The sequence below is a fragment of the Eschscholzia californica genome, unplaced genomic scaffold, assembly GCF_041429995.1.
Source record: "Eschscholzia californica isolate CP2 unplaced genomic scaffold, dmEscCali1.0.p SCAF_5, whole genome shotgun sequence".
NCBI classification, from domain to species: domain Eukaryota; kingdom Viridiplantae; phylum Streptophyta; class Magnoliopsida; order Ranunculales; family Papaveraceae; genus Eschscholzia; species Eschscholzia californica.
The window spans coordinates 5,265,420-5,291,862 of NW_028238472.1; the positions used below are offsets into that span (position 1 = coordinate 5,265,420).

General features: G+C 34.8%; 1 protein-coding gene across 1 annotated transcript; it reads right to left on the reverse strand.

The window, feature by feature from the left end:
* Positions 1-900: 900 nt before the first annotated feature.
* On the reverse strand, positions 901-5,107 carry LOC147536508 (aspartic proteinase Asp1-like). Its single transcript, XM_086641089.1, has 9 exons — positions 4,545-5,107; positions 3,845-3,962; positions 3,272-3,495; positions 2,934-3,164; positions 2,385-2,526; positions 2,105-2,296; positions 1,955-2,024; positions 1,257-1,344; positions 901-1,157 (listed from the first exon to the last, which is right to left on the reverse strand). The coding sequence occupies exons 1-9, from the start codon at positions 4,745-4,747 to the stop codon at positions 1,058-1,060; spliced, it is 1,368 nt and encodes a 455-aa protein (XP_086497215.1). The 5' UTR covers positions 4,748-5,107; the 3' UTR covers positions 901-1,057.
* Positions 5,108-26,443: the final 21,336 nt, after the last annotated feature.

The window sequence follows — 26,443 nt, forward strand, 5'->3', positions numbered from 1 at the left end:
TCTAATATGTATATGAAATAATTAACTCTAAATGCTTCTTCAGGTGACATTGATGGATATTCACATGCAGTTTCGTCAAACTGTTTCTTTCTTCGAATAATACGTCTTTCTCGAAATGTTGCTTCAACTCCCATTTTGATGGCAAACTCTTTAGCTTCAACCATGCCTTCTTCAAATCCCACTTCTCTATAATCTTCAAGATAATGAATAAGTCCATTCAATTTTTCTAATGCAACATCAATATCTATATCTTCAGTTTGAAGTGTTTTGCTAACAAAGTTTACCACAAACAATATGTTATGCCAAATAATCATTCTGAAAAGGAATTCAAAATTTTCAAAGTCTTGTTTTAATATATTTTCGGCATCATGAACTGTTTTTGAATCATCACTTGTCTCCATCAATTCTTTTAAAGCTTCTCGTAGTTGTGGAGCTTGAAACCTAATTGTCTTAACACATTCTACTCTACTTTCCCAAAAGTCAAACAAACTGTTGAGTCCGCCATTCATTTAAAGATCATCAAATTTGGTGGCCATTTTTTTACTTAACATTTGTTAAATGAGGCCCTTATAATTTTCTTAGTGAGTTGGACTTCTTATATATTTCTTAAAGAAATTAATGTTTTGATGGCCCCTAAAATTCAGTGGCCCGAAGCGACGCTTTGTTCGCTTTGGCCCAGGGCCACCCGCCTCTTTGTTAATAGTGAAAACTCAAAAGGACAAGTTCTTTTTGTCCAATTTAGTCATCTCCTTTAGTGAAACAAAGTCATCTAAATGTTGTGGATTGTTTCTCTGTTATCACAGACTTTGTCCTCGGCTGTTTCTCTGTTATACTGTTTCTTCTTGCGATTGAGTAACCATTATAAGAAAGAGAGGTATATTCATACATATACAACGTGTATCGAGGTAATATTTATTTAGTCATTTATAAATGTTTCGTACAGATGAAGAAGGGCTTTTAACCCAAATTATCACTTTGCTAGTGTATCATATCATATATGCATTCAAATATAAGAATGAGAAAGGGAGAAGAGAGAGCTGCTAATCCAGCCTTATTTTCATAGTTCTTCATATATGTCGTCCTCGGAAGTATAATTTCCAGGTAAGTATTCTTCTGTCAGGTTAGGGGTATGAGGAAGTCCTTTGTCGTCGTCCACACTGTCGAATAAAAAAAAAATAGTTCCATGGTGAGAATGCCTGCCCGTCCGAGAGCCACATAAATAAGGAAGAAGAAATCACAAGAGAACTATTCCAGACTTTAAAAGCTTCTTGCAATTTCCAGCTGCCCATCCTATCCGTTGTTTCTCATTGTCATATATCACCCATTTATCTTGGAAGAAATTATCTGCCAAAATTGATCGAAATATCGATATGTTAAAACTTAATCGAATATAAACCAGTTCCTTGTCAATTCCAAAGGAATAAGGAAATTGGGTGGAATGCCCAATGTCATGTTGGTTTTTTGTTGGAAAAATATGTCAATTCTTTGTAATAAAAGAGCGAGTCTTTCTACTAGAACAAAACTGTAGTCGTCGGTAAGAGCAAAAAAAAAAAAATTCTTTTGGAAAATGGAAATGTCGAAGTGAGTTGTGGCTTATTTATAGGAAGACGAGGGGATATGTGTCAAAAAGTACTGTTTAGAAAAGAAAAAGGTATCAATGAAAGTGCAGGTTTATAGCATGCTCTTTTTATTCGGTTCCTTGTACAAACCTATGGCAACGATGCAATCTGTGCCAAGCGATTGAAACCTGTGCAAGCTCATGCAAACTATGTGCAGATATTAGATTCTCGCATAATGTGTGCGGACTTGTGCAAACCTTACTCTGTCCCAACCCATGCATACTCGTGCAAACTATACATATCTAGTCGAAGCCTAACAAAATTGATGAATCCGTTTTTACCAAAACAAGTTGGCTTAGTGAGTTTTGCCCAGTTTCCAGAAGAAACTTTCTTACCTCCAATAAGGTGGTAGTGCATTTCCACTTCAGTGCCATTTAATATCCCTAAGCAAGCATTACCAAATTCCTGCCGAAGAGGGAACTGGTTAGAACATGACTTGATAGAGCTTCTGCTCTATTTCTTAGAGAAAGTAAAAGAATGCTTACAGAGAGGATCAAGTAAGATTCAGGGGGTATCTCCATTTGCTCTTTCTTGCTGTTCACAAAATTCAGTAATACAGGTTTGAAGTATTTCTTGACATCAGTTATGGATTTGAATGGTTTTGCGCCTTTCAAACAAATTGGTAGTGTCGTATCTGAAGCTATTTTCAGTGGTGCCCCAGATAAATCTTTCACGAGCTGAAATATAGAAAAAAGAAAAAGATCAATATCGGAGTTCAGGACTAGTGTTTAAAGGAGTTGCAGTTTTAATCTGTTTATAACTCACAGAAGAAATGAAAGCATTGTAAGTCTGGATATTGAAATAGGTGTAGGAGCTGCCACTGTCAAAAATTACATCAAGAGCCTTGACACCAATAGACTGCTTTCCCAGTGTGATTTCAGCTTTCCCGGGGGAGTAGTGGTTATCACTAATATAAGAAGAATAAATATGTATTCTTTAGATAATGGTAGGAAAGCAAGAGACAATTTTATCTTCTATGGCTGTGCTCTCGTGAATATCTTGAAACCTAAAAGTGGGTACAACCATGCATATTTAGATCTTAAAACAAGTCTTCCTTCCCAGTACGTGTTATCAAAAATCCAGAAAGAAGTCCAAATTTGATAAGATGGAGTTGTTTTAAGATTTGACATTACTGAAAGAAATCAATGCATGGAAAAATCCATATAATACAAGTACTTTACATATACTTCAATTCAGACTTCAGACTCAGATCCATTTAGAAAACAAACACAACCTACGGGTGTGATTTCATTTGCCCACATCGTAAGTGGGTGAAGGATATGACAACTTTTAGAAGAGGGGGAGATGACTTACATCGCTCTATCACGCGACATTGGAGCCCAAACTACTCCGGATTTTGGTACAAGATCACCTCCCAAGAAGAGCAAGCCTCCACCACGACTATCGAAACAATGTCCAATCACATTTTGTATCAGACCAAGACTCTGAAGCTGAGATACTATTGTGACTTTCCCCTTGCCAAGACCTAATACTCCATCAGTAGGGCAAGCGTTATTACTAGATCCCTTTTGATTGTATCCACATCTGCAAACAAGAAACTCAGAAGCATTATCATAATGAATTTCAAAATAAGACAAGGCAAGTTTTTGGAAGAAAATTTAATGGACGATAAATTTTGGAAAGTTTCTTACCCCAGACCCATACGAGGGAAAAGTGTTGAACGATTGATAAAGTGAAAGGGAAATGTTTCATTCACAAGGAACCCCTCGGATGAACCTTCATCTGCATATTCAATTACATACTGACATATGCCATCTGGTTTTGCACATCTGCTGCTTGAGTGAATCGCTGCGCATAAGGGGTCCTTACAAGGAATGAAACCGTTCTTATTGGGTCGATAAAGTGGGTGTGGAGTCTGCTCATAGAGATAGAGAGGAAATTGTATGTTCATATAAAAAGAATTTGTATTCATAATCATGGACAATACTGGTGATAATGAGCTTTTGACTATGTTTAATCCAATTACTAGGTCAACTACTTCGATTTACTAATGTCCTTCTTAATCAACATGAGTCTATGAGCGAGGTGCTTACAATAGATCACCCCACTGCCAATATTTGAGCCACGAGAAGAGCAGACCAATAAAATGTCACATTTACTATAAATAGATTACGAGAAGCCGTGTTTCTAGCCTTTTGGGAACGCTACAAGCATGAACAAACAACTAAAAGAAATGCAATTCCTATAAATTAAATAGATTTTACCTTAGTACAACTCTTACACGGTGCATCGCATTGGAGCCATGTGAGATCGCTGCCAGTGTCGATATCAAGGTAATACGGTTTAGGCGGGAGACCAATTTTCAATTCAACATTATAACAACTGCAAATTAAAACAAATTAACAATAAAATATCAATTCGTATTATAAAAGCTAATTTGTCAATAATCATAACATCCAACATTTTATTGATGGGCTAAAAGAGGGTACAAGTCAAAGGCTTACTCTAGACCTACACGATATCAACGGTGTCCGTTTTCAAGTCACTCTCTCTCTCTCTTGATGGACTTCTTCACTCTCGACAGACGATTGATTCCTATTTAGGTGATTAGGTCTGGGTAGGTCTACTTTGGTAGCCTCTTCTACCATTTTTCTTACTCATCATCTTGAATCTATTTTAGGACAAATGTGTTCTAGTAGCATTGAAATATAGGTTTTAGTACTTCATTATTCTCTTCTAAATCTATTAAGAAGACCTAAAATCTGAGTTTGAAATCAAAATTTGGGATATTATCTAAAGAACCAAACAATGAGTCAATAGAGAAGAATCAGTGAGAATGTCAACAAATTTTGGGTCAAATCAAGAGAAAACCCTCTACCCATTGTGCCCAATTAACTAAAAATGAAGATATGAATATGAAATTCAAGAATCTGATTAGTAATACTAGATGAAATTGAAACGTACCCATGTGGATAAACACTCCCACGTACAGGAAGAAGAACAGAAGATCCAATTTTCTTGAGATCAAGTGGTTTCTTCCTCCTCCCTATTTCTTGATTTGCAGCTGCTGAACAACAAGATAATGTTGTAATAGAAAGAATCAAACCCAGAAAAAACACCAACCCAGACACCATTTTCATTGACTTGTATTTACCCTCATCCATCATCTCTCTCTCTCTCTCTCTTAAATTTCAACTATCCTACTTGTACCAATGACTTTGATGATGTTTCTCACTTTCTCTCTCTAACAACACCAAGTAGTATTTTTTTGTTAACACCAAGTAGTAGTACCCCACAAGAGAGAAGGAGAGAGACGCGGTTTTCTTGAATTATAGTTTGAGGAGTTGATATGAGTATATATATAGAGAGAGGTATAGAGAGAGAGAGAATGAAGAAGAAACAAACAAGCACCTTCCTCGAAATTTTGTCTATCTCTCTTTTTTTTTTTACCTTTATTTCTTCAAGTCTTTACATATTCTTGGTTTGTTATTGTGTGGACTCTTTAATCATCAAGCAAGTAAAAAGACCTTTCAACAAAAAAAAAACAAAAAAAATAGTAAAAGAACAAAAATCTCCCAACAAAAAAAAAAAAAAAAAGGTAAAAAACAAAAACAAAAACAAAAGAATAGTTAATTTTAGTCTAAGTAATAATCCGGAACAAAAATATTATTTGACGCGAAAATCAAAGCCCATCATACATAGGCTTAGGTATATGGAGAAAAAGAAACATCCAGACCAACGGAAGTCTGTTGTGTTAGCTTACATACTGTGATTGACCTTCATTTTTTGGCTAAATAACATTTCTCAACATGGGATGAGTAGAAAACTCACTTTGTTCAGTCACTACAGCGATTTTGAATTAATGTCTGCCATATCCCAGAGTTGGGTAGAAAAATCTTGATGTCTCATAACTCTTTTTTTTTTCTTCAAGGTAGTCTTTGGTGTTTGACAAATTGCTGACTTGGATAAAAAAAACTTCTTCCTCCACCTTGGACTACCACCACCATTGACCGACCAACATTACCACCTCCGACCACCACCATCATTTATCTCTCCCATCTCTCTCTGCTCAAACTCTTTATCTCTTTCTCTAAAACTATCTTCATCTCTTTTTATTTCTCTCTAAAACTTCCTTTAGAGAAAAAAATGAGGGCGGAAGAGGATTTAGCATGAGAAAAAGATTTTGAGAGATAGTGTTTGAGCAGAGAGAAGTGAAAGGGTGATGAAGAGGGAGGAGAAGGAGAAAAGAAGAGACAGTCTTAAAACTTTTTCTTTACGAAGGAAACTTTTAGTATGCGGAGCACTAGTAGGTTTTTTGACATTTTAGATTTAGATTGGTGTATGACTTATTAGGTATACAAACTTGACCTTTCCCACCTAAAATCCTATTTTCATATGTGATGCATATTTGAATTGCCATAGACTACTCTCAACCTATATTCACTATTAGCCATATGCAGAAATACTTTTCTCTGATTATGGAAAATGTTTAAAATTACATGGAAGACATAAACAAGTTTTGGAAGTGAAAATAGTGATGTCGTTTTAGAATGGGAATCAAATCGCTAAGAGTAAAAAAGGGGCGAATTCATAGAAAAATGTGTTGTTGATGAACAGGGAAATTATGCACGTCATGAAATTGAAAAAAGAATGAAAAAACTTAATATTGACTTTAATGTTGAAAAGTTAATTGATTAAACAGTTTTTGCCTTTTCGAAGAAGTATCAAGATTATAGAAAAAGCATTATACGATTGAGATATTCATATAATGTTTATGACATGTCAAGAAACTTCTCAATTTTCATAAAATGATGGAGAATTTAACAAAAAAAGAAAATTAGTTTAGGCTTAATTCATTTTATAGTACATGTTCTTTGTTTTTTTTTTTGTTGAACTATAGTACATGTTCTTTGTTAAACAAAAGATTTCATGAACAATCCTACCTATAACTTGCGAATTAATTCAACAAACAACTAATTATAGGCTTGAAAGTTTAACAAAAAAGCTCAACAAAAAGACTTTTGTATAGGCCTCATTCCTGGTATGTTTGCTCTAGTTTTTTTTTTTTGTTAAACTATTGCTCTAGTTTTTGTTGTTTTTGTATAGGCAAATTCAACAAACAACTTAAGAGCAAAAGTCCTCCTACCACTTTTAACAAAATTTTAAAATTATAATAAGTATATTGTTAAATTTAGATCCCAATGGGGATCTAAAAATGAGAGAGATGAGAGAGGGAATCAAATGAAATCTATTCATAGACTCATTACTTGTGCATTAAGAGAATTAAAGAATATGATTCAATTGATGTTTCTTTTGACTAAGTTTGGGCTAAAGAATTTTATGTTATTAAGAAGGAAATACTTGTCCATTGGAGTTATATGTCTAATTCCAACACCCACAAATTTTTTATTCCTTTCTTATTCCTCTTTTAGTTTTAGAGTGCTATGGTTTTGTTCATTTCTTAGAATATTTTCTCCATTGGTTATACCTTAATGCATCCACAATTCACACAATTGTTGCCCAATTAGGATTTGTTTTTCTGCTAGCCCTAACAGCCTTACCCGGGCAATCCCTTTTGCCTGACCAACTACTTCTAACGCGTATCCGGCCAGAACTACTTCTACCGCGCTCAATGACCACTAGGGTCTATCTGACCCACCAGTCGTCATTCTGTGTCTGTCGTTATCTTCGTTCCGACTCCCTTTTCTGGATACCCTTATCGCTTTTCTTTTTTTTCCTTACACCCTATTGGGTCAACCCTAACTCAACCTGGACCTTATGTGTTTCATGTCAAATCCTACTGTCCCGACTGAATAAGACGTCCATTAGTTCTCTTTTTTTATTACTGTATTTTGTTTATCTATTGTCTTGCAAACAATTTTAATCACTATGACTCACTGTTCTGACAAGACTAACCATCATGATTTTCCTCACACAAAGTCATGGTGTCACGAATGTTCTTCCCCAGATTTAGGTTCACCTACTGGTTACTCATTAGATATCAACAAATGAATAATGAATTTTATCTGGGTTTTAAAATATATCTATTGATTGGGTACAATGCAAGTTGAGATCGAGTCGATTATAAGTTCATTTCATACCGGACCAGACCAGAATAGGGTTATGTACATTCTCATTATGAGAAGGGGTCAAATGCCCTACCTTTGAGTGTGGTTTGAACCATTGATTCACGTAATTGGAAGTAACCAATTAGGTTTACGACGAAACCTAGAAATCGATCACTGATCCAATTTGAGTACCTCTACGGGGGTCCACTACAGAAACGAGACTTCATAAGTTCAGGGATTTGAGAGCGGAACAAAAGACGGGAAGACTCAACCACCTTCCGAAACGAGATGCAGCAATCTTGAAGAGACAATTATATCACTTGCAAACATATCTGGATGGGATCAAATATATGACGGGGTTGCCTGATATTGTAATCATCGTTGATCAGCAAGAAGAATATACGGCTCTTCGAGAATGTGTAACTTTGGGAATTCCAACGATTTGTTTAATTGATACAAATTGTGACCCGAATCTCGCAGATATTTCGATTCCAGCCAATGATGATGCTATAGCTTCAATCCGATTAATTTCTAATATGTTCAGATTTATAAGTAAGCATCTCTTGTAAAATATGAGCAACACCAAATCCCTCTAGAGCCCAAACTTCCATTTCTCCTACCCGTTGCGGCGTTGCCCTCCTTGCTTGGCCCTTCCCCTGAGGGGTTGATGTGTAATAAACCATAACCGGGGTGAGATGAGGATCCAAAACCCATATAAATGATTCTACTTCACTTTTGGTATTGTCCATAATCAATACTCATTGGTAGTGTAGTTATAACTTTAGCTATAACACTTGGAACTATTATGTCTGCCTTTGGACCTGTAGTTGGGCACTAAGGGAGAACATTTTTTCAAGTACTACATTAGATTACATCAATTAGGATTTAAGATCCAAAATTTGTCAACATTAGTATTGTTTCAAGACTGATAAGGAAACTTTAAAAGAACACCAAATATGGGCCGGGGAAGTTGCCTCTCCACTACCCCTAAGGTTTTGGGGAAAATAATTCTCAATCAAAAGAAAAAACTTGGACGTTAAGTTCTTTTTTTCTTTTTGAGAATTCGACTAGTCGTTACAAGACATTGAAGCATCATGGAGATGTAATAAGCACGACAACCGCGTAATTTAAACCGAGAATGAAAGAGGCCTAAAACCCGACAATAAAGAAGCCTAAAGCCCGACAATTTTTACATTATTTATAGCCTAAATTACATAGAGTAAATCTTGATGGCAACTGCTTCTATCGAGAGTCGATCCCACGACCTCATGAACTTAAGAGGGTTGTCCAACTGTTACACCAAAAGGTGATGGACAGTTGGACAGTTAATTTGGTAAGGTGTTTTAGTTAAAATTGAAGCACCTCGGTTTGATGACTTGATCCCTCGTGTACAACTTTTAGAGTTTTTGAATTTTTATATTAAAAAATTGGGATGAATCAAAGAATTACATTTCGGTTTTGGTGGAAATTTCGATCGGTCTAAATTTTTTACAAATATGTGGAAATGTTAATATCATTATTAACGTCTATTTACAATGAAATATTAATATCGTAGGGGTCTAATATGCAACAAAATAGTTAAGTTAAATGGTTAAATTGAATTTTTCACCTCTAATAACTCTATAACAGTAAGTAATGGGCTACTCTGCAATGAAACAATTTTTTTAACCACTCTGTTCGTTTGAGGGGCTATATTCAGTTAAGAAATTGTTTAGGAGTAAAGTAAGAAAGATTGGCATCCTTCCTCCATTGTCCCAATGTCCTGGGCAATTGCCAGTAATACTTTGGAGGACACCTTTAGACCTGAAAATCCGTTCTAGTACCAAAACTTTTTTGGAAAAATTCGATCTGAAAATGAAGAAAAAAATCAAAAGAGATCTAGGGTTTCAAAACTTAACACGAAATCTTGAAAATTTCGACAGTTTCGGTCGAAATCTTACACGAAACATTTGTAAGTATGATTGCGTTTCCCTATTTCGATAAAACGAAAAATTTCGGTCTTTTCAACAAAAAATTATCGACGTTTGAGCTAATACTTGTTTCTCTTGGTAATTCTTTTTATAAAGATAAAATAAAACGAAGCCCCTACTTGTTTTTATGTTGCATACAAATAAGGCCCTTTGGCACTGGGGGTCGGAAGCGAGGCTTTGCTTGCTTGCACCTCAGGGTCCGCCCTATGGTTAAAGGAGAAGATGAAGTTTTTTTTTTCCTTTGAAGAGCTACTACCAATGGAAATTTGTCGACAGCCATTCGCCTCATCTGCAAGAAGAGAGACAAGTGTGGGTTGGGGGCACCCAAGAATTTCCATCCAAATCTTGGATGCCGTCAAGTTAATTTTGTAAACCCCAAACCTGCCACCCTTTTCAAAGTGCAAATCTTACATCATATTTGTGGACTAGTGCAGATTTATTCTTGGCAAATATGTTTAAATTTCATATGCTTAAAACTTTTTCTTTTTCTTTTACATAGGAAAATTTTCAATAAGTGGAACGCTATTAGCTTTTTCGATTTAGATTGGAAGAGAATGTATGACTCATCGGGTATACAAATTTTTAGACCTCCTCGGACCTAAAAAATCCTATTTTCATATGTGATGCATAGTTAAATTAATGCTATCATTTTCGAATGCCAAGCAAACTGCTAAGAGTTTAACATTGAAAAGTTTAAAATGGGGTGAATTCATAGAAAATTTGTTGACGATTTGGAAAATTATGCACGGAATGAAATTGAAAATAGGATGAAAAAAACTTAATATTGACTTTAACACTGAGAAGTTGATTGATTAAACTATTTTTGTCTTTTTGGAGAAGTGTCAAGATTATAGAAAAAAGCATTATATGATTGAGATATCCATATAATGTTTATGACATAACAAGAAGCTTTTCAATTGTTCATCAAAAAAAAAAAAAACTTTTCAATTTTTATGAAATGATGGAGAATTTAACAAAAAAAGAAAATCAGTTCAGTTTCTAGGGCATTGTGGTTATCGGTAAACCTTTCTCTCCCTATGTATTGATTTGTCTTTCTAAGGCTCTAACTACATGCTCATCATACCAAATAGTAACTATTTTTTCTAATCACTCCTAAACTAATGAGAAGATGAGGGTTCTAATCAATCCTAAACTAGTCATTTTGTGTGGTCTCCCTTTTTCATTTCGTACTTATCGGCTCTTCTTTATACGGACTTCCTGTGTGTTAATGGTAAAACTTAAACCATAACACAATGATATTTGGGTAGTTTACACTGTCGACTTTACCATTTAAAAAAGAAACCTATAGAAGATGGAACATTGGAAAATTCAGGTTGTACTATTTGAGCTCATTCCATTGGGCCAGATTTGGCTAAGTCGGATTTATACCAAATTTTTAGTTTTCAATTTTTTTAATTCCTCCTTGATTGTTACTTAAATACATTTAACTAAAATTACTACTTTTTATGTGAATGTAGGTCTGCCAAATCGACTATTCATTGACTACCACAAGAAATATAACACATCTCCTATTAGCTATTACAGGTTGTTGGGTGAAGAACATATAGTTGCACAAAAAATAAATAATCCAATGAAAATAGTCAGACATCCCAATTTTCTTACTCATCTTGGATCACAGAAAATAGGAAATGACACATTTCAGCTTTATGAACCTTTTTTGTGTACTTTAGCCGATTTTAAAAAACAATCTAATTTGTACGGATTCGAAAGTTTATATGTTGATACATATTATCCTTCACGTGTTATTTTAGAAATTTTTAAGAATATATTTACAGCGCTTACATATCTTTTAAAAAAAGGTATGTTTTACAAAGATTTTAGTTTACAAAATATAGTTATAGTAAGATATGATGACGGAACTCACCCAAATATACATGCGAAATTGATGGGAGATTGTAATTATGGCAAGGGAGTCGACCGGAGTAAGTTTATAACTATGATTCATTTTTATTATCATAATTTAAATTAACTTATAATTTGTAAATAACAATTTATTCTTGCAGATATGGCGCTTGTGAAAATGTTGTTAGAAAAGTTTTTCGAGTTCACTCGGAGTGATAAAAAAACTGAGAAGTGTCCAGAAGCTAAAGACCTAATTTCTAGATTTACTAGGTAAACTAATTTCTTTTATATATTCTAAAGTTCTTTTGTTATTTTTTTTAAAACTCACGTGTTGTTTTGTTGTTATTCTTTTTTCATTTATTATTAGAACTACAGAAAATACTCCAGAATATAATATCTTACGGGGCGTATTTGAAACAGACATGACGTTATTACTTCGACATCCACTTTTTTATAGTGATAAAAAATGTATGGAGTATTTCAGAAAGTATGGAGATTTTATAAATGGTTATACTTCTAAGAAAATGGAAAAGATGTTTAGGTCAACTCTTCGACAACTCTATTATAAGTATTGGAATAAGGAATATAAACCTAAATTAAAAGAGCATTGTCAAGAATCACATATTTTATACGGTGTAAAAGAAGTAGAAGAACCCGAAGTTAGTCAAAACCAACGAGGTAGGCCAACCCAAGTTAATCAATATCAAGGAGGTAGAGGAACCCAAGTTAATCATCAATTTGGTAGGGGAACCCATGTTAATCAAGGAGGTAGAGGAACCCAAGTTAACCATCAATTTGATAGGGGAACCCAAGTTAATCAATATCAAAGAGGTAGAGGGAGACAAATGGGTGGAAGGGGAACTATTCAAAGAGGCAGTGGAGGACAAATGGGTGGAAGGGGAACTATTCAAACAAGAGAAAGAGAAAATGAAACACAACTCGATCAGGAAGATAGTTATTACAGTTCACCGTTTGCTCTAGTCATATATCATCGGAATATCGTTTCTCATTATTATGAGATAATTACTAAATCTACGGTATGTTTTTTTTTCTACGTAACCGTTTTCTTGTTTTCGGTTTTGTTTATTATAACGCATTATTGGTTTAATGTTTTGTACCATAGGATACTTTTGGTGGACACAAGTTTCCGTATATACGTCGGGAGATGCGAATATATCACCCGAAACTTTTGATGGAAATTTATTCGGCTTACGAAAAGTATCAGTTATCTTCAATTAAAATGCCAGACCGAGACTACTTGGGTAACTATTGTATGAAGCATGTTTCAGAAGTTGCACAATTATCTTAGATAACTTTGATCATCTAAAACAACATATACTGGGCTTTTTGAAATTGATAGAGAATTTGGATCTAAGTAAATTTACATTTGAAATAAAGGTTTTACTTTTTGAGAGGCATTGGATGTTATGCTATTGAGTAAAATATTTGTTTGTATTTGAATGAGTGTACTTATATATCCTACCTATATCTGAAAAGAGGGCCAAGTATTTCTCCCTCATTTAAATGGTTAAGTTTTTTACTTTTCAGTTGGTTCTTCCTGTTGAACATGTTCATCCTCTCATCGTCTTTGCTATTTGATACTGCTCATAAGTTTCTTTTTCTAATCTTCAAGACTAACCAGTTGATGGTGGAGATTGATTAAAGTCCAATCCACTAGGTAGGCCAAGTTGTTCTAATCAACTGATTTAAATCTACATTACTGTACAATACATTTATAAGCACAACATATGTATTCTATATATGTCAATGTGAGAGAATTATGCATCTATGCAACATAAAAAGTTGGTTTAAAATACATTTCAACAAAAGTTAATAGCAACAACAACCTGTATAGAGAAAAAGTTGTGATTTATTGGGTTTATTGTATGTTTGGACCCATTTGACGTGTGGGCCCACTTGCATATTAAAATTAATTGAGTGTGAGCCTACTTACTACTAGTCAAGACTATTTTGTCTTGTAGCTAGCACATGGGTAGGACCCACCTCTAAGAGAATATGACATCCAAAACTTTCTTTCTTTAGACAATTATCACACTTCTTCCAACTAGTAAAACTAAAGATGTTTTATGATGGAGTAGAGAAGGTTCCCACATGCGCACCCACACATGTGAGGCAGTGTGGGCTTTGGGTTACTTGAGTCGTTGGACACTTGGACGCTTGGGCTACTTGCCCCTTTGGGTCGTGGCCCGTGAGCTCGAGAGCTTAAGCTTAAAGTGTAATTACTCTTTTGCCACGAAGAGCACCGCAAATATGGAGGAAACTTCCCGTCCACGCACACATACGTATTCATCGGAAAAATAGCTCTCCGTCAAAGAAAAAACTTTTTTAAAGGAGTCAAACAGAAAAATAGATAATTAAGTAGGTAACATTAAGAGTATATGAGGGACCAAAAAATATTACCAACTTATTTGGTGTTTTCAAATTTTCGAACCAAAAAACAAAACACTAAAACTTTCACCGAATCACTAATCGTCACGCCAAATGTCATTTTTATCATTTTAACACTCATTTTTAAAATAAAATAAGATTACATAACAACTAATCGAAATTACAACATTTAAACTACAAATTAAAAGTAATATGATATTTTACTAAAACTACAAATTAAAACTAATACGACATTTTACTCAAACTACAAATTGAAGTTAATACGACATTTTACAAAAACTACAACTTTTCACGAAAACTACAAATTGAAACCACTTCGTTAATACGGGGTAAATCATCATCTCCATAGTCACCTCCGCACCCACCGCTGTAGGTGCCTCCATCTCCACCTCCATACGCACCTCAAAACGAACTTCCACTGACTACATTATTTCGTTTCCGAAACAATATTTCTTCTTGTTTTCTACGAAAGTATTCTTGTCGTACCAAATCTGTAATAGAATTGACGTCCATATTCATAAAATTATACTCCATCTCTTTCCTTTCTTTATCGATTTTTTTTTTTCGTTTATTAATAATTTTCGCCATCTCAATTTCATGGTCATTTTAATTGGCCGCGGCAAGGATGCTGGCAAGGATATTTCGTGATCTGGCAAGGATGCTGGAACAATTTCGACTTTGAAGCTCAGTTTGGGGGTGGGAGAAGGAAAAACTGTCTATGAAAAAGATTCTACTGAATTATTTATTGCATAACTAACTACATGTAAAAAGAAGTGGGAGAATAGGTCGTCCAATTATAATTATATAAGAACGAGTATATCGATTTATTATGAATGTAGCAAACTAGCAAAATCGTATAGGATGGCAAGTTTATTCAAATAAATGGTAACCATATATATATATCTTTAGATGCAATAAGTTGGTACCGTCCAGGATGGCAAGTTTACTTCGTTTTTAAGGTCTGATATAAATCAAATTTGTTTTGTTTTGAGCAAAACATATTTTGAGGAAGAAGAAGAGAGAAAACAGGAGAGAGAGAGGAAGAAGAAGATAATTTTTTTTTTTTTAGGTTTGAAGATCGCCGGCCGGAAATTTGGCCGGCCGGCGACCCCTGCCGGAGAAGATGATGATGTGGCGTTGTAGGTGACTTGGTAGAGAGAGGAAATGAGGTGGAGGAGCGAGAGTAACAGACAGTTAAAGATAACGGAAAAAGGGGGCCATATGAGAATATTTGCTAAAGTAGGGGGTCAGGCAGGAAGCTGGTCACAAAGTTGGGGGCCATTTGAGAAATAACCCTATCTTTATTGGAGTTTGCTTTTGTTTTTGACATTTTCAATTCTTGTTTGGAAATGGTATGCAATGAAAAATAGGGTATTTGAAGATTATTTCCGAACATGTATTTTTTTGTTGAACTTTCCGAACATGTATTAGGTTAATGAAATTTTTTTTCATACAAAATATAGAAAATCATATACAAGACGATAATTTTCTTGTAAAACAGAGAAAAAGGTTCAGAACCAAGATAATTTTCCAAACTCAAAATTTGACCTTGCACGTCTTATTATTATGGTAGGAAGGTTGCTTACATCTATCAAAGATTCTCATATTCTCATATTCCTAAGAACGTACTCAGACTCTCGACGGGAATTTTGATTGGTCATTCAGGTCTACATCAAATTATAGGTGGAAGTGTTTTTGTCTTCTCTCATATTCCTAAGAACGTACTCGGACTCTCTACGGGGAATTGTGATTGGCCACTCAGGTATGCATCAAATTATAGGTGGAACTGTTTTTGCCTCTTCCTCAATGGTGTGGGGCTCGTATATTTTTATCTCAACCATCAGATTTGGTAGTAGAGAAGTAGATGTGTTTGAAGCACAATTTATGATAATTATATATTCTGCACACATAATTACATGAAATGTAAGAAACATAAACAAAAAATTATACAACAAAATACATTATGTAACATGAAGTGTGAAAATTGACTACACAAATTTTTTTTTTTGTTGCATAAAAGTTATCTTTTACACATCTTGTTTTATTCAAAATCAGTCAAAATATCTTTACCTCGAATATGTATAGCAAAATAAGAAGATAAATCACTTTAAATAATGATTTGAATCTCTTTTTATCAAACATATGTAATATTACGCATTACAGAACACGTTTTGTAAAAAGAATTTTGCTTAGACATGAAATAAGATAGAGTTTTTTTTTTATTGTTCAGCATGTCTCGAACCCTTGACCTCAAGGTGGAAGAGTATACCTCTTACCACTCCAACCAAGGGGTGTTGACTGCAACAAGATAGAGTTTGCATAAGCATCAGTACAAATAACAAACAATACAAAAATGTTGAAACAAAATGTGTTTTGTAACAGATACATGTAACATTTTCCTTACAAAACAAATTTTGTGATGAAAACTCAGGTAATTCAGGAAACAAAATATAGCTTCTCAGAAGCAATTTTTGCAGACAAATTCAACTTTTTATGTAACAAAAAGGATTTTTATCAGACGATGTAGAGGTCCCAGGTTCGATCCAATGGAAGTGCAAATCCAGAAATATTGATAAATAAAGTAGTTTATGTTGGCTTTTGGCCATTTAATTCGTCAGGCTATAGGTCATTTCATTCGTCGGACTTTAGGCTCAGTAGTTTCTTCGGCAGTTATCGTTCTTATCACATCTCCGGATGTATCTATGCCTTGTAACGACCATTACTTACGGTACGACTGAATGGTTGTCATATCTAACAGTTTTGATGTTTCAGCCAACAGAAGCTAATATAATAGTGCAGCCCTTCCTCTTGAATAGGAACATGTCACTACACCACAATAGAAAAAGTACTTATGAAGAGGCTATGTTTAGAGACATACTCTTAAGACAGCAGAAGAAGTATTAATGTGCAAAAAAACATATCTTTGGCCTTTCTATGAGTACCAGATAACAAAGTGTGCAATATAATTCTCAAAAAAAAAGGGATGAATTCATAGAAAAATGGATTGTCCCTGATTCCAAATCATGCACGTCATTTAAGTAAAAAAAGAATGTAACAACTTAATATTGACTTTAATGATGAAAGGTTTAATTGATTAAACTGTTTTTGTCTTTTGGAGAAGTGTCAAGATTATAGAAAAAACATTATAGGATTGAGATATCCATATAATGTTTATGACATGTCAAGAAACTTCTCAATTTTCATAAAATGATGGAGAATTTTACAAAAAAGAAAATTAATTTAGACTTAGTTCCTTTTATAGTACATTTTCTTTGTTAAACATAAGACTTCATGCACAATCCTACCGATAACTTGCAAATTCAACAAACAACTAATTACAGGCTTGAAAGTTTAACAAAAAAGCTCAACAAAAAGACTTCTCTATAGACCTCATTCCTAGTGTATGTTCTTTATTTTTTTTTTTTTTTTTTTTTTTTAACTTTTATTAAAATAAATACTCCATGAATCAACGTTACCTATATTCGCTATTGGAAATTTAACAAACAACTTGTTATAGAATATTGTTCTTTGAAAGTTTTCATGTGTTACTTGTATTCACTATTGAAAATTTAACAAACAACTTGTTATAGGAAAGTGTTCTTTGAAAATTTTAGTTTGTGCAGAACTACAAATAGTGGTCGATTTTTCAAAAATTCAACAAACAACTAATTATAGGCTTGAAAGTTTAACAAAAAAGCTCAACAAAAAGAGTTTTGTATAGACCTCTTTCCTAGTATGTTTGCTCTAGTTTTTGTTGTTTTTTATGTTGAAACGATTTTTCTTCATCCATGGGCGATGAGTTTCGATATATTGGGTGTATTTGTATTTAGTAGTATACGTTATCTTTTCTTTTGTTAAACAAAAGACTCCGCGAATCAACTTTACCTATATTCACTATTGGAAATGTAACAAACAACTTGTTATAGGATAGTATTCTTTGAAAGTTTTCGTGTGTTACCTATATTCACTATTGGAAATTTAACAGACAACTTGTTATAGAATAGTGTTCTTTGAAAATTTTCGTTTGTGCAGAACTACAAATAGTGGTCGATTGTTCAAAAAATTTATCGTAAATGTGAATTACTGTGATCTTGTGTACAAGTTCAATATTTTGCCTTTTGTTTATAACTTAAGGAGAGCAAAAGTCCTCCTCCTACCACTTTTAACAAATTTTTAAAATTATAATAAGTAAAGATCCAAATGGGGATCTAAAAATGAGAGAGATGACAGAAGGAATCAAATGAAATCCTTATATAGACTCATTACTTGTGCATTGAGAGAATTAAAGAATATGATTCAATTGATGTTTCTTTTGACTAAGGTTGGGCTAAAGAAAGAAGGAAATTCTTGTCCATTGGAGTTATATGTCTAATTCCAACACCCACAAATTTTTTATTCCTTTCTTATTCCTCTTTTAGTTTTAGAGTGCTATGGTTTTGTTCATTTCTTAGAATATTTTCTCCATTGGTTATACCTTAATGCATCCACAACTCACACAATTGTTGCCCAATTAGGTTTTTTTTGGGTTATTTTTCTAATAGCCATAACTTTGTGACCAGCTTCCTGCCTAGCCCTTAACTTTATCAAAAAAATTCAGATGGTCCCTTTTTTTAGTTACCATTAGAACACCGTTAACAGTCATCAACTCTCTCTCCTACATCTCGTCACCTCTCTCTGCCACCTCATCGTCTTCACCGGCGAAGGTCGCCGACCGGAGTCGACGACCTTCAAACATAAAAAAAAAAAATAATAATTTCTCTCTTCCTCTCTCTCTAACACTCCGACGAAGGTTTCCCTTCGCCGGAGTGTTAGAGAGAGAGAGAGGAAGAGAAAAAAAACAATGTTTTAAAGTTATTCCTCTCTCTAGATCTGTTCTAGAGAGCGAGAGAGAGGGAAAAAAATGAGAGGGAGAGAAAAAAAAATTAGCGTTTCAAGGTCGTCGGCCGAAATTTTTTCCGACCGGCGTCCCTCGCCGGTGAAGACGATGAGGTGGCGAGAAGATGATGTGGCAGAGAGAGAAGATGAGATGGAGGAGAGAAGGTGATGACTAGTTAACGGTGTGCTAACGGTAACTGAAAAAATGGGCTATATGAGAATATTTGATAAAGTTAGGGGCTAGGCAGGAAGTTGATCACAAAGTTAAGGGCTATTTGAGAAATAACCCTTTGATAAAACAAAAAAATTCGGTCTTTTCCACCAAATTTTGTCGACATTTGAGCTAAAGTACACTACTTGTTTCTCTTGGTACTAAAAGAATCAACACAAACACATCATAGTGGAAAGTGACAACGTAGTGATTATCAATCATCTTAAAGATGCAAAGAAAACTATGTAATGGCAGACCAAATCGCACATCAACAATATAAGAAGATTACTTCCACAATTCTACAACATCAAATTCACATGCACCCCGAGGAAGAAGATTAGTTCCTACTTTACGAATCTTTATTGTAATAATAAAAATAATTTACTTTACGGTCGCAGAAATAATAAGAATAGGAAAATAGATTTGTTAGTCACAAACTCACAGTGCAACTCAAGATAGTTTTTCCTTTCTCTAACTACTTCCGCAAGACGTTATAAAACATATAAACACTTTCCTTTGCCTACCTATTTCTGCAAGACGTTATAAAACATATGAGCACTTTGTTATGGCATATAAAACATATTTTATGTTCAAATTTCAATCTTTTGATTAGTCAATTTTTTTAAACTAGGGTTTCAAGGAATACAAGTTTGGGTTAATTCCGTCTTGGCCCCCGATTTGTGACCAACTCGCCGTTTTAACCCCTATAAGTGTCCGGCAGTTCGTTTTGGCCCCAATTTTCTGTTTGGCCCCAATATATTTTTGTAAGCTTCTCCATTATACCCTTATGGCAATTTTGTAAATTAAATGTATTTTCTTTCTCTTTGTCCACCTCACTAAGCAATTGCCACGTCATATTCGTCCAAATAAGATCGCCGGAAAATGTCGTCGGCGACATCAATTCCAGCGACCACCATTTTTTTTTTTTCAACTTCTTCTTCTCCAACCATCTCCTTCCTTCCTCTTCTCTCTCTCTCCCCTTCCTCTTCTCTCTCTCTCTCTCTCCCCTTCCTCTTCTCTCTCTCTCTCTCTCTCTCCTTTCTCTTCTCTCTCTCTCTCCTTCCTCTTCTCTCTCTCTCTCTCCTTCTTCTTCTCTCTCTCCCCCTCTTCTCTCTCTAAAATAATTAGATTTCCGGCGAAGGGTTTCATTTCGCCGGAAACCTAATTATTTTAGAGAGGGCGAAGAGGGGGGAGAGAGAGAGAAGAAGAAGGAGAGAGAGAGAGAGAGAGAGAAGAGGAAGGAGAGAGAGAGAGAAGAAGAAGGAAGGAGATGGTTGGAGAAGAAGAAGTTGAAGAAAAAAATGGTGGTCGCCGGAATTGATGTCGCCGACGACATTTTCCGGCAACATTACGGCGACCACTATATAACTTCCATTTTTGAAGAGCTATAAATAGCTAACAGTGGCTTGTAATTGCGATTGATCACGTGAATAAGAAAAGGGTGCTTCTATAGGCACCGTGCCAAACAGCTGTAAGGGGGCGGCCATTTTATTGGGGTCGTCAATGATCCTCGACTCCAAATCTCCAAAAGCACCCGGTTGGTGACGTTGACCTTCATTTTCTCCACTTTCAATTCCTAGGGTTTTCTTTCCTCTTTTTCTGGTGTCCTTCAATTTGGAATTTCAAAACAGTGAAAGAGAACCAACAATGGGATCTCTGCCCATCTCAGGCGAGGAGGACGAGATGATGTTTCCAAGGTTTTCGTAAACAGATTTCAATTTGGCTAATAAAGACTTTACTTCAGGTGAAATTGGATTCAGCTCATTTTGGTTCAAGAATTGTCTTTCTGAAAATGAAGACAGGACTGGAGTTTGTAGTGATTAATGAATAAAATTACAAATGGAATCTATTAGGAAATTAAGAGAGAGAGAGAGAGATGTCAATTACCTTTCAAATCCTCTGTTATTTTAAGTTAAAGAAATAAGAATTAGGAATTTCTTACAGATTGGTATGTCAATTGGTATGGATGATTTGTAAGGAAGTTCAATGAGCAAATTTTTCACAGAGCTTTCAAAGAGCTAGTCAGAGGTGAAGGAAGGTAGCATGCTAAAGGTGAAATTTTTTTTGCAGTTGTTTGGTTGGAAATTCAAATTATATATAGATGTTTTCCTTGAATCAAATTTGCATCATTCCCTCTTTTTAACCTTTTTTGTCTCTACCAACGGAATCTTTTGGTATTCTAGTTCTTAGTGTTTGTTTTATTGTTCCAACTTTTTTTTTGTTGAACTGGCATTTCATTTAATTAATAAAAACGTTATTACAATATCTATATAATAAAACAGGTTGAAAAGTGCTGACTGGGACAAACATCGGAGATAAATCCGACCGTCCATCCTTGATCAACACTAATATCAACCATTAGATCTATCACCAATACTTTCATTTATTAAATATTGACCTTTAAATACCGGTGTATTTATTATTGGTTTTAAGAATTCAGTTACCAATCCTCTTAAATGCTCTTAATCACTACCAAATATAAAACCGTAAGGATTAGTCCTTTTCCCTTACTTTCATTCCAGATTAACGATCTAAATTGATGAAAATTCTCCTTATGCTCTTAAATACCTACATTGATTAATTTGTCTTTGCCGTTACAATCTTTAACCTTCTTCATCACAATCTAATTCTTATTCTAAATCTCTTATTCACAAACTCAATACTCACTCCTGAGTTGTAGAATCACGATTAAATCGCCTTTAAGTAATACGAAGTGGAAACAGATACCTCTCTAATAGAAATGATTTTTACAGGGATTTCTCTCTAGAGCCCAAAGGTTGCAGAAATGGTCGCAGTGAAGAAATAGTAGGCTCCAAATCTTTGGTTGATTAATTCTGCGTTTATGAGTTTCATTTATACGTCTTACTCTCTATCTCTCACTATCCATTTTTTTTGGTGATTAGGGTTACTACCCCATGCTTGCAAAGGTTGGCATCCACCATTATAATGGAATCTGATCCTCATGTCTATTTTATAACCATTTTATGCTATTTCATGTCTATTTGGAACTCGATCTCTCTTCCAATCCATTAACTTACTCTTTCTGTGATCTTCCATACCTGCAGTAATCTATTAGGGTTTTCCACTACGCTCAAGTAACGAAGTTTTGTTTCTTGTGTAACTCTTTGTGTTTAATGATTAATATTAGATATCTTCTTCTACTTGAAAAAAAATTTCTTTCTTCTATTATAAGTTTTCTTTCTTCGTTTACTCTGATTTGGATATTCTTTTATTTCCTTATTGAGGATTTTTTTTGCAATGTTTATTGGGAGTTAATATCACTATCTTTTTGTTCTCTTTTGCGCTTGCAGTTGAATTAGGTACAAAATCTGGCCGAAGAATTCTCTTAGGAAATTGCTCAGAATTGATGTTGTTGAATCAAACTAAGATACTCCCATTCTCTTTATGCACAATTTCGTTTAGAGGGTAATGTTTGATCATTGACGTTTTTCTTTTAAATGTCATGTTTCAGTATTTGTTGGCACATGTAGGTTCTTACTTTCAACCATTTTACATTTGTTTATCCCCTTCAAATTGGTTTACGTTTCAAAACTTTTTCAGCTTACAGAAATATTACCTCTCTATCTTTTTGAAGTTGAAAACTTTCACATTTATCCTCCTCAAATTGGGGTCTAAAAGTACCACTCAATAGTTCCAACCCCTCTATCGTGACATTTTTTAGAAATTTTTAAAAGAGAGAACTGTCATTAGGAAGACAGGGAGTCGGCAGGACTTACCCATCCTCCCAACTCTCTTTTCCTGCCGGAGAGAGAGAGAGAGAGAGAGAGAGAGAGAGAAATTTTAAACATAAGAGTGGGAAAAAGAACCTTCGTCTATGCCAACCATCTCCACCTGCTGTTGGTAGGAGTTACTTTTATACATCTTCAAGGTGCTGGATTATAGCGATAACACGGTAAGTAATTACGTAATTTTGTTCTCATTTTCAATTGGTTATTTCGGTGTTTAGTATTGCCCATTGATGATAGATCAACAATGTAGTAAAGCAACTTAGTTTTATTTGAAGATATCGTTAATAGAAAGAGAGAAATAAATCATCGATTATCTCGAGCCTACGTCGAGGACTTTGAAGCCCTTCTCAATTCTCATTCATCATATCACTTACATTTAATGTTTCAAAATTGTAATTTCATTTGGGCATGGATCTGTTTATGTATTTCTTTTTGTTATCAAGTTGATAAAAATAGAGATTCTTAAATTAGTTTACTTGTATGTTTGAGTAGTTAGTGTCTGTCAAGGTATTTCTTCGTGGTCATCAGCTTAAACCCTTGCTAGACTGTTTCACAACTAACGTCATGATATTTTTACGACTCTTGCTGCAACCAAGTTTTGTGAATTGAGGATGTTATGGTGATGGAGGCAATCTTGGTAATACATATAACCAATTTGTTCTCTTTCTAAGAAATGTGTACTAATTTTCTGTTGCTCTTTTTCAGTTTCAAATCTTCAAATTATGCTTGGTGTCTTATCCAATTCACTTGGTAAGTAATTTTAATTTGCTTTGTCCAAAATTATTGCTTATTTGCTTTGAGTTGGAAATTATTATGGTGATTCGGTTGTTCCAGATCTGATCATGTGGCTAATTATTCATGCATAGATTTTGATTATGGGTTTCTTTTGTAGGTACGCTACATTTGTATAAGAATTGAGTGTCATACTCCTTTGAGAATAATTGGAAAGGATTTAGGCACTGACACCTACGAAGAGAGTAATGTTCGATTAGATCTAATAATTTTAGACCCCAATTTAAGAATGAAGCAGTTCATGTAGGCCATATCATTATATCATATGTGGTCATGTAATAAAGCTAAGATGGTCATGTGTGTTACTTTCACTACATATGCTGGAACTGTCAATGTTCAAATATCAAGAATAACTATCTTAGGTTGAAACCTTATAAAGTGATATGAAGTTTTGCGTGCTTAAGATCTCCATGGTATGTCTTATAGGAATATATAATTGGGTTGAAAAATAAAAGTTCACCCAATTGTAAGTGACACGGCTAAATACCATGTCATAGGACTCTTACACAAGGTCATTGATTTTTTTTGTTGACCAAGGTCATTGATTAACTCTGATGTATCAATGAGTTGTCCACCATTCATTTTGTATTTGTTTGGTTTTCTTTACATTTTGATATTATTCAATGTGAAGTTAGTCGCACTTGATGATTAGTGTGCTATACATCTATATCATTTATTTAGTATATTTTTCATAATTTCGTTCAGGTTTGATTTTACCGTGCCTCCGGCACGGGATATACCTAGTTTATCTATTAAAATACAAGGAATATTATGCCATTCTTTACTTCTATTCTTCTTTCTGGCCCATTTAGCGAGCTTGTCTGCTTGCGAGTTGAGTTCTCTTTTGGTATATTTGAGTTGCACCGTATCGAAGGTTCTTCTAATATCACGAGATTTTTTTATGTGGATCAAAGATTGTCAGCGGACTGAATACTTCTTATTGTTGAAGTGTTTAATAAGATTGATGTTGCCGCTTTCGATGATTATTGACTTTAGATTTTGTTCTTTCGCCCATTCTAAACCGTGTAGTATTGTCATGGCTTCACTTTCTTCACTGTTTCTCGCCTTTGATGTTTTCACTTGTGCTGCAATGAATTTGGATTCTTCGTTGTGTGCTATTAAACTGATTCCCACATTGAATGTTACATTAATAAAAGATGCATCAACATTAATTTTTATGAATTGAGAACTCGGTGGTTGCCAGTTTTCGATTGATTTTTGTTTCTTTTTCTCTGTGATTTTGTTGGTTCTTGGATAAGATACGATCATTTTTATAATTTTATTTAGATCATTCATCTCATGTTGAAAACAGTGGTCACATCTAACTTTCCATAGGATCCACAGAATTGTAGCGAAGTGAATATCTTCACTGGTGTAACAGTGATTGGAATCGTTTTCCCAGGAGAAGATCCAATCAGAGATAGAAGTAATGTTCGCCATGATAATATTAAAGTGAAACCATATGTTTTTAGCTAGAGCACAGTGCAGAAGAGCATGCTCAATGGTTTCTATATTATTACAGTTAGGGCAATGAAGGTTGTTGTCAATGTATTTTCCTATTCGTTCTCTAACTGGTAGAGACTTCGTGCATATTTTCCAGATGAAGATCTTTATACGTGGTACCGTAGGAAGAGACCGGATGAAGTTCAAGTTCTGCGAAATTGGTTTCTGAATGATATTGTTGGTGCTAAGGTGTTGATACATAGATATAGCTGTGAATTTACCCGAGTCTGTAAGCTTCCATTTGATTTGATCTTTGCCATCGATGTTCACTGAAATAGCTTTGATGAGGTTTTGAGTACTAATATCAAAGTTAGCGTTGAGGACCTCGTCATTCCAATTGTTATTAGTGATGAATTGAGAATTGTTCCAACTTGAATGATCAATCGGTTTGGTTAGAGAGAAAAAATCGAACAGAGTCAGGTCCGTAAATCGTTAGGTGTAAAGGGGTTTTTAGGCTGGGTGCTTATAGAGAAAGTAGTTGTTGGGCCACATGCTTATAGAGCCGCCCGCTTACAGCCATGTATTCTGGTGCCTTTGGAAGCACCCATAAGAAAATCTTTCTCTCGCTCAAACTTTGATTTCTAACACCTCTTAGGCTTCTTTAATGGTAGGGAAGGGAGGAGATCCCGCTCAAATTAAATTCTTTTATGGTAGAGAAAGGAGATCCTGCTCAAATTAAATTTTCTAAGAGCATAGTGAATCAGTGAAATTTGTATGCCCCTGATAGGTCTTCAATCTTCAGATTACTGACAGGAGGTCTATGAAGAGAGCTAGACAACTCTTCATCTGAAGTGCCCAGATGGCAATTATGACCCAAGGGGGATTTAGAGCTAGTGCTTGATGAGGGGATTCAAGATCACAACCCAAAGCTAGATCGTCGTCACCGCTCGATGATACAGTTGTGTCCTCTTCTCTTCCCTCATATCCGGAAGAAACCTTGACTTTTGGACCTCAGAAAAAAGTATTCTCTTGTACTTTTTGAACTACACCGACAGATCTACCAGGAACATGGAAGTACATAATACACATTTTAATGAGATAAAGTCGAGAGTCAACAATCACACACCATTGACTGAGGTCGGATCATCCCACCCAAAAGATAATGTCGGGGAAACTAAGATCCTATATATTTGGGGGGCATGGACTGTCAGGTCTGGTTCATATAGCTAGATATTCCTACCAGAGACCCTTTGGGTTGTCAATCTCTGATTTTGTCGAGACATTTTCTACTTGGAGAGATGACCATCTCTGCTTTTGTCGAGACATTTTCTACTTAGAGAGATGACCATCACCCGTAAAGATGCCTGGCATCATCACAAAACACGGAAAAACAAGAGAAGAAAAAATTTGAAGTGATTGGTTAATCACGAAAGGTAGCTACTTGCGAGCCGCAGAATAAATTAAGAGGTCACCTACCAATCGA

Bases quoted from the DNA above. Each gene is read 5' to 3' on its own strand.
- LOC147536508 (XM_086641089.1), bottom strand. From the start codon at position 4,747: ATGATGGATGAGGGTAAATACAAGTCAATGAAAATGGTGTCTGGGTTG. The intron at 2,297-2,384 runs GTGAGTTATAAA...TCTATATTTCAG, and splicing joins ACAATGCTTTCATTTCTTCT to CTCGTGAAAGATTTATCTGG. The intron at 1,345-1,954 runs GTAAGAAAGTTT...CAATTTTGGCAG, and splicing joins GCACTACCACCTTATTGGAG to ATAATTTCTTCCAAGATAAA.